Here is a 10017-nt window from a genome sequence, read left to right on the forward strand (position 1 = left end):
AAGGAAACTGTTTGGTAAAACGGCTAATGAGTAGCCAAATCATTTGATTGTTGTATATTAATCACATGTGATTGATGTAATAAGTAATATAATCCTACTTGCTAATCACATGTGATTGACATAATAAGTAGTATGATTCTACTTGTATCCCCCCCCCCCATAAAACATTTAAAAAGAGTTTAAAACATTAGTTAAGGGGTATGAACTCACCTGCGGTAAGTGACTGGAATCGAACGGACTGTTATCGTACGGAAGGATCGGACAAGTGCTTGGTGTCAAGTGGAGACTTAGACACACACAATGATCCTAATTACATATGAAAACATATGTATATAAATAATTAGTGATTATAACACTAATTATACAAGTAATAACATTTAAGCGCGAGGATAACACTTTTGGTCAAGTGCTAGGAGGCTAAAGGGTTGCAACAAAGGAGTGCAATGCCCCTAATGTGAGTTTAAGGTCAAAAGACCATATTCATTAGAGTTTACGGCCCAAGGAAGTAAGTTCCTTGCCGTAAACTCCCAACCAAGGCTTGGGATGGTACTTTCAATTACTACAACCTTAGTGGGAATTGTTTCAAGGCATATACAAGTGTTTGGGCACCATATTGACTCCTTTGGGGAGTTTACGGCCCAAAGACCCTTTTCCCTTGGAGTTTACGGCCGTAAACTCCCTTGGGAGGGTGATTATGGTGCCTTCAAGTCTCTCAAATAACTAGGAACAATTCTAAGCTTTTGTACTTGCCCTTAAGAGGATTTATGGCACCATTTGGTACCATTTCTTGGAGTTTACGGCCATAGAACATCTTGGGCTGTAAACTCCCTCAAACATGGGGTTCTAAATGTTTTAGCTAGTCCATAACTCATCTAGGTACTTGTTAAAATTGTCCCTTGGCCTTAGGAAGTGTTTAGGGTGTCCTTCGACCCCTTTAAAGGAGTTTACGGCCCAAGAATTACTCTTGGCCGTAAACTCTTCAACATATGTGCTTTCCTTATGTTTTCTAGGTCCTAGATACTTTAGGGTATTTGTCTAACATGAAGTCCAAGCCTTTGGGGGTGATTAGGGCACTTTTAGCCCTTGGAAAAGGGGTTTACGGCCCAAGAAATGTTCTTGGCCGTAAACTCCTATAAACTTATGATTTTGAAGTGTTTCTAGCCTCTAATGTTCATACATAAAGTCCTTAGTTAGATGCCTAACACGGAAATGGGACTAGGTGACCTTTAGGCTTGATTTTGGAGTTTACTCCCCAAGAACGTTCTTGGGCGGTAAACTCCCGGATCTTGTGTTTTGGACATGTAAATAATGTTATAATGCTTATCACAAGTATTAAAACACATTTAGGGAAGTAGACTCACAATCTGGGATGAAAACCCGAAGATCCGTGAGAGAGTATTTGGCTTTTCTCTAATTGGAAATCAAATAATGAACCAATTTGGTTCAGAATTCTATTTATAGTTTTGAGATTTTTGGCAGAAAATATTTCTATTCTCGGAATGGATTCTAATGGCTTAGAGTAATGGAATTACAGTGTTGCACAAAATCCTAGTGTATCCACTCTCCTAATAACTCCTTAGGTGTAAAACCCTAAAACTGCCAAACTTATTCCATAAGTCTGAATTTTCACTGCAACTGCTCTACTTCTATTGGATTGAAGTGGTTTGATTTAGAACATAAATTTCGGGTTGTCACATCCAGCTTCTCTTCCAATGCCCTTTTCATTGCAGTGAAAACAGGTAGCCTCTTTTGGATCACTAACAGCTGGAATATTAGGATGAGTTTTCCCTCTTTGACCTACTATTAGATGCTCCAGCATGGGATTTCCATTTCTAATTGGGTTGGACATTTGCTTTCATTTTCTTTCCACTTCCACGATTGATGGCCAGAACATGACCACTTGTCGTAGAAGGGACATGAGTCTTTTTCATTCCCGATTCAACATTTTGCAGCAAGTTATGGATTTGAGTCGGTGTGGTCTTTGTTTTGTTCAAGTTATAGGTCAAAATGAACTAATCATAACTAGCAGGTAGGGAGTTAAGGACCATGTCAACGACCATCTTTTTATCAAAATTTACATTGAGTTTCTTCAACCTTTCTACATATCTCTACATCTTTGCACATGAGCGCATACAAATTCTTCTTCCATTATGTTACATGTCATTAGGGACTTGACGACCTCATAGCGTTCTTGTCTTGAACTATTGTGAAACATTTTAGCAAGATCCAAACCCATTTCATATGACCAGTAGTCCTCATAGAACTTCTGTAGCTCAGGTACCATAATTGCAACCATAATGCAAGCGACCTTAATGGCATCGTCAATATGTTGCTTATTAAGAGCTAATTCTTCAGGATAGAAGTCAATTCATCAACCTCAGGAAAATGGTTATTGAGAACATACTCTTTGTTATCATAACGAGGAGCCATCTTCAAGTTTCTCGTCTAGCCCATGTAGTTTGGACTAGCGAGTTTTCCTTTGACATAATTGATAGAAGAGTGAAGTTTGAATTTTGAGTACAGTTTTGAGTAGCAGAAGTTTTATCGTTTCCAGACATGTTTTGAGAGAGACAATTTTAGTTAGTTTATGTATTTCCTTAATATTTAACCCAAATTAATATTCAATGATAGGGTCCTAACTACAATTCAAAATGAGAAGAAGGATGTTGTAATATGATTACGAATTTATTTAGGCAGACATAATTCCAATTTCAATCTAGTATCCTATATCTTTTTTAGGTTCATTGAATCTTATCAATGACATGTTTAATCTCAGGTTACGCTCTTCCATTTGTGACTGGGATACCGAGGATCACAAACAAGATGTGAATAATCATGCAAACGCGTATGACATACTTGAAGTCATTTATGAACTCACATTGATGTGTTAGTAAACCACACACGCTCCATCAACAATTATAAAATCGATTATGTGCCATCATTTTCACTTTGTAGTCCCATATTAGTGTGTTGGTTAACCACACGCACTCTACTAACGACTTAGCAAATGAATAATGTGTGTTTTCATAGATTAGCATACATTTCATTTTTTTTTCTTAAAGTAACTAGAGTGAGATTTTGAAAAATATTCTAATACTTTATATTATACTATTAATCTTCATTATGTCCTATCAAAACCGTTCAACTAACAACCCTCCACCACACAAAGAAGTGGTGGATGAAATAAATACCCATTCAACGATCATTTTATTGCCATTTCCTTATATCTTTGTAACACCGTAATTGTCAAAACAAATTTTCATTTTAAAATAGTTTATTTCTTTAAAACTTTTCATAAAAATCTCCTTTTGTTTAAATTACAAAAAGACATAACTCCATAATCAAATAAATAGTAATCCGGGATCCTCTAAAACATAATTTTTTCTTTGGTGTGTACAATCGAGCCGGTGCCGTCCCGTGATCCTGAGAAAACCTTAAACACAAAGCACAAAACACTGTAATCACGAAGCTTAGTGAGTTCCCTAAAATACCATACGTAACACATACTAGCCACTCGAGGCTATAACTCTGTGGGCCCTTGGGCCTTAACTCTGTGGACCCTCTGGTCCTAGCTCTGTGAACCTTCCGGTTCTAACTCTGATATACTTTGATATACACATGGCATAAATCACATAGAAATAATGCAGTGCAACACAACACATAAGTAGCATACAATAACTCTGTCACATAACTCTAATTACCACTCAAGGTAAAGTATAGTGAGAAGACTCACCTCAGATATCTCGGTAAATCTCTGACACGGTAGAAATATGGTCTAACCTCCGCCTGATCACATAAGGTAAATACTCTTATAAATATAACTCTCGAGACTAGACTCAACTCTCTCTTGGCATCCTCATAAGGGTAAAAGACCATTTTACCCCTCTCTCGGCTCAAAGACCCCATTGTTGACCAAACCCTAAAAGTCAACAAATGTCAACGGTCAAACTTTGGCCCGACTCGTCGAGTGCACTTAGGCGACTCGGCTAGTCTACACGTGTCCACTAACTCTCTAGTATCGCTTGGCACATCGAGTCCCTCCCCTTGCTCGACGAGTCACACCTAGCATGAATCGCGGGGCCACCCCGACTCAACTCACCGAGTCTCAAGATCAACTCGGCGAGTTTCGCCTTGAACTCCAGTCCTCTAATCCCTCTCTGATTCACTGAGTTATTCCCCCAACTCGGCAAGTCTACTTACTGAGTGATTTACAGGAAAGCCTAACCCTACTCGCTGAGTCTGCCCTTGGACTCGGTGAGTTCATGCCATGCACAACCTTAATTGACCTACTGAGGTCAGATCTGTTCCTTTGATCCATAGATCCGACCTTCCCAAGCCTGATAAACACGTAAAGCTCGAATCTTGACACTCATGGGACGTTTAGGAGGTTTCACTTGGTGATTTAGCCCAAAAAATAACATCCTAAGCTCAACACCTCCATAGCTCAACATAAAGCAAGTTGAGATAAGCTCTTTAGACCACTATGGGTCCAAATCCGAAGTCTCAAAGCGAATAGGGGCCATATTCTCACAATTTCTTCCATTAAAGGACATGAAAACTCTATATCTATGGATTCCTTCAACAAAACAGATAAATGGGCGATATAGTACCTCAAAGATGAAGTCTTTTGCTCGAAATCCACATATATACCACCTCCTTGGTCTCCTCTAAGCTGGAAACACCTCCTTCTTGCAAGAATCAACCACAAAGATCAAGAAATGGCTCCTTTCCTCTCACAAACGCTCTAGCTCTTTTAGGGTTTCTCTCTGGGGTTTGGTAGCCGCGATTGACGACCCTATGGGCCTTTAAATAGGTCCTAAACCCGAGAAATTAGGGTTTCATTAAACAGCGTGGACTCGCCGAGTCCAGTCATGAACCCGGATGAGAATCTGCGACCATACTCGGCGAGTCTAAGCACCAACTCGCCCAGTCCCTCCACAAACTCCAAAATAAATGAATAAAATAATATACCTGAGAATCCGGATGTTACAATCTCTCTTAGAGTTTGACTTAGTGAACGAGGCCTACTATTGAACTGATTGACTTTTAGTAATTCATGTAATATTAGGGTTTTACATATGAATAAGGTGTATTTTAAACATTTTAAAATCTTCAAGGTTTAAAATTAATTTTAAATTAATTAATCTTTTAAACCAAGTAATGATTTATCTTTATCTTTTAATTAAACTTTTAATTAAACTAATTAAATCATTTAACTTAATTATAGATTTAATATTTATCTTTTGATTTACATTAATTAAATTATATATTAAAATCGATAAGGATAATTCATTCAATTATCTTATATTTCCATGTTTATCTCCTTAAAACTCAAATTAGAGTTTTTAATCATATAAGGAAATTAAAAATCGAATTTTTAACAAAACCAAGACTAGATAATAACAAAAAACAACCTACTAATCAGTTAAGGCAGAAAAAATAGGCAAAAAACGAAATTACAAAAAAGCATGGTGCGCCCTTTTCGATTTTTTTTTCTTGTTTTCAATTCATCTCATGGATAATCAATGTTTGACAACCATGCCCTACCACTCATGGGTTTTATAGGTTACAAAAATCATGTACATGGGAAAAAATAACACTTAACAATTAAGGGTACACACGACCTATAAGGATCTATGTCTTCACATTAAAGGCGACATATAATGAACTATAAACCCTACAAGAACCCTAGTAAAATCGAAATCATTAAATTTAGGGTTACATACCTTTGAATTGTTATAGCAAACACCAAAAGTATAATGCCTTGAATCCTTCCTTGTAGATATTCAAAAAAGAAATCACCAAAAGTATGATGTATCTAATGGCTTACACCAAAAGCTAGAAACTAGAACACAAGAGAAGATAGAGGAGTTAAGAAATGATTTTCGGCTAGGATTTCTGTTAGAATGATAGTGGCTGAAAATCGCAAGCCTTGGTCCCTTTATATAGCTGCTAGGAAACGCTAGAAACCCTAGATTTGAGCATAAAATAATATCATTTCAAATCCTAATGATTACCTACTTTCCTTATATTAAACGGAACATTCTATATAGCTCTACAGGGCATCTTGAAACTGTCTATACTAGGAGGTTTCTAGAATCTCTCATTTCCCCAACTATTAAGCATTACAAAGCAGCAATTGCACTTCTAATTAATTCCAGTTAATCCAAATTAATTCTGATCAATTTTTAATTAATTTAATCTATTTATAATTAATTTATTATCATATAATAAACTAATAAATTATTTACTCTCTCTACAAATGTCATTCTAATCAGTTTCTAGTTATGATGACAACCCAAAAAGGTTTTTACTTATAATTATAAGTTTATATCAATTTAATTATGAGCTTAGACACCTTAATTCAATATTTTTAATATGATTTTTATTTTTGTATATTATTTCGATTTTGATTTATATAATAATACATTATGTCTAAAAAAAACTAGTTTATAAAAAATTAGAAACAATAAAAATTAAAAACAAAAAATAAAATATGATTACAAAAGGGCCTTGTAGTATTTGTATAATTCAAATTGGTCAAAAGGTAATTCAGTCAATTCAAAAAAATTAACAAAACCAAATGTTAGATTTAATGGTTGAGGGACCAACCGCACTTGATTTTGAAACCACAAGGATCACCTATGTAATACTTTCAAAAGATATCCCGAATATCCCATTTTTGAAATTTTGTCTATTTTTAATTTTAGCTCATTAGAGATGTATCAATCCAATTACCGTTAAACAGGTCCAAAGTACCATATAAACATATACATATGGTTTAAATGTAACATTTGGATTAGTGTAAAAAATGTCACGTATCACAAATAATTAAAACTAGAGTAATTGGTGGGTGTTAAGTTCCCATTAATGGGTGAACCATCGTCCGAAGGTAGCTCACTTTGCTTATAAAATCCCATAAACCCACATTCGCGTCTTCAAACATCTCATGTGTATCTTTAACCCCCACTTCCATGTGTATCTTTATGCTGATGAACATAATCAAATAGACAAGATTTATAAATCATCATCATAAAGAATTGATTGCTTCCACCTGCCGATCCTTTCCACTGGATTGATTTTCACCCAATCGCCTTCCAACTACACACCACCCTGGACAACACACAATTTAAGTGTTTGTTGCAAAACATAACGAAGAATATCTGAAAAGTCATTTATCTCCTCATCATCACTTATATGGATAATAATACCCATCATAGGATATTTAGAAGTTAACATGATGATGTGATTATGCACGACTTTTAATTTTCTCGCCATCAAATTAATTAATCCTATATACTAGATGTATATTTGTAAGTTCGGTTAATCAAATATCACACAATACTCCACTCGTATTAACTTTCTCCTACGCCCCCACTACAATTTAGTACTCTAAGATTATTGTTTTATATATTCATTATCAATTAAAAGAGAGTGGTTTGAAGATGGTAGAAAAGATTGAAAAAAAATATTATTTTGTTACGGTAAAACTGATAATAATTATATAACAACAAATATTTCATTAAACCTAAATAGTAAGGGATAACGACTTATAAGACCATTGAAGTTTCAAATTTGTTCAAAAAACACCATTAAAGTATTAGATGTTCAAAAAACACCATCAAACTAAGATATATGTTCAAAAAACACAAACGAAATAGATATTCTGTTCAGAAAACACCATCTTTATGGTTTGAGGTAACTTACATGTTTAGCCCCTAACTTTTTTTTCTTAACTTGGACAGTCCCTAGCATTTATATTTATTTTTCCTTCGGACCATGATCGAGTTAAAAGACTAATATACCTTTATTAGTTTCATTTAACATTTATTTTTATTACTTGTTAATTATTTATACAATTGATATATTTATAATAAATAATAACATAAATTGTATAAATAATTAACAAGTAATAAAAATAATGTTAAATGAAAGTAATAAGGGTATATTAGTCTTTTAACTCGATCATAGTCCGAAGTCGAAGCAAATTTAAATTAAAGCGATCGTCTGAGTTAAGAAAAAATAATTAGGGACTAAATATATAAGTTAACCAAAACCATAGAAATGGTGTTTTTTGAATAGAACATGAACTTCGTTGGTGTTTTTTGAACATATGTTTTAGTTTGATGGTGTTTTTTGAACATGTAATACTTGAATGGTTTTTTTTCGAACGAATTTGAAACTTCGATGATCTCGTAAGTCATTTTCCCAAATAATAACGATTCTTCTGTATTACCTTACTTCACGACTTTTGCGAACATATTCCGAAATTACTTTTTGTCACTAGTTGAAAACGATGGCATATATGTTATAGACCTACCACGTTTGGTCATTTTAGTGATTCAAAAAAAATGTCACGTTTCACATATTAATTAAAATAAGAATAATTAGTTGTAAGTTGTAGCGTAATTGATAAGATTAGGACATGCATGGATGTGATTGAACTAGTGGGAGTTAAGTTCCCATTAATATATGGGCACCCTGGTACAAGGTACTTTGCTTATAAAATCTCATAAACTCACGTTCACTTCTTCAAACATTTTCAGTTCAATATCCCTCGTCTTCAAATCCCACCCCACCCCTTCACCTCTCTCTCTCTCTCTAGTCTTTCTATATATACATATTACATAAAGATATATGTATATATAGATACAAATATATGGTGGTGTTTTGCTTTTTGGTGGATCAAACACGTAAGATCAAGAAGACAAAGCCGGTGGCAGGATCGTGTTCAAGATGCAGACGAGGAGCCAGCGTCGCTGAAATCATAACCAAAACCAGATTTTGTAGCATCCCATTTTACTGGAGATCTTGCAAGGCCATTGTCTGCACGTTTTGTGGTGCCACTCTTAAAGCATATCCATGATCATGTCCTTACATACATGCATACATAACCATCATCATCATGGTCGTAGTTGTATAATTATACGATTGATAAACTAGTTTTTTTATTTGTTTCCATTTATGTTTAGTATATACATCTAATGTCTATTTTTGGTATGGAATAGCATTTATAAGACTTGAATGTTGTTTTCAAAAGTTAACCTACCCCTTGTATAATGACCTGTGTCATTTTGGCAGCAAGTAACTTCTAATAAATGTTACATTATATCGATCTTTCTTACTGTGCATCAGGAGACACCCCCACCCAACCCCACCCTACTTATGGCTTGTTATCTTATTCTTGATTGATAGCAATGATGATGTCAGCAGATCATCGTGTTGTTGTTAGTACTTGAACTCAAAACTGTGAAGCGCCATTTACGTTGATAATTTGTTATGTAAAAATTACTTTGTCTTCACAAGACATTGTAAAGTTGAGGACCACCATTTACAGTGATAATGTTGTTATGTCTAAGTTACTCTTATTTCTTGTTGCCAAGGACGTGTTCCTTTTACCTAGTCAACTCTCCTGTGGTACAATTGTCTGATTGATCCTATAATTAAAGTCCTTAGATTTAGTAGAACTCAATTCTAGCTTAGCTTCTTAAATTCTGTATTTTTTTTTTTTAGAACATGAATCTTTAAGTTTGTAAGTTAGAGCTCCTTTAAATGGATTGAAATATAAAACAGATACATAAAGTTGAGTTACTTCTGAAATGACTCGTTTGCCCTTCATGCTATAAGGACCATTTATGTAATTTGCTCCAGCCATAGGGTCTGTATATGTATCTTTGTCTATTATTTATTATTTTTTTTAATGTGTTTATATTTCTATGATTTAGAATTTTTTTGATGTTTTGATCAAATATATTTTTAATTTTTTTTTCAGCTTGCATTTTTTGATATTTTGTTCGTATAATTTTTTCAAATTTTTTTTGATGTTTTATTCGAATACATTTCTTAATATTTCTTTGGACTCTTTGCTTGAATAATTTCTTCTATTTTTTTGAAGTTTTGTTCAAATATATGTTTATGATTTTTTTACATTTTGTTTGTTTATATTTGTTAAAGACTTCATGGTCGTACTATAGTCATAATTTGTATCTTAATTCACTTACAATCATATTTTTCTAT

General features: G+C 34.1%; 1 protein-coding gene across 1 annotated transcript; it reads left to right on the forward strand.

The window, feature by feature from the left end:
* The first annotated feature begins 8521 nt into the window (after window positions 1-8521).
* Window positions 8522-9117, forward strand: LOC145005831 (uncharacterized). Its single transcript, XM_078964949.1, has one exon. The coding sequence runs from the start codon at window positions 8660-8662 to the stop codon at window positions 8864-8866; it is 207 nt and encodes a 68-aa protein (XP_078821075.1). The 5' UTR covers window positions 8522-8659; the 3' UTR covers window positions 8867-9117.
* The last annotated feature ends 900 nt before the right edge of the window (window positions 9118-10017 follow it).

Source organism: Lactuca saligna, chromosome 7, assembly GCF_052625555.1.
Source record: "Lactuca saligna cultivar CGN05327 chromosome 7, ASM5262555v1, whole genome shotgun sequence".
In the NCBI taxonomy this organism is placed as follows: Eukaryota; Viridiplantae; Streptophyta; class Magnoliopsida; order Asterales; family Asteraceae; genus Lactuca; species Lactuca saligna.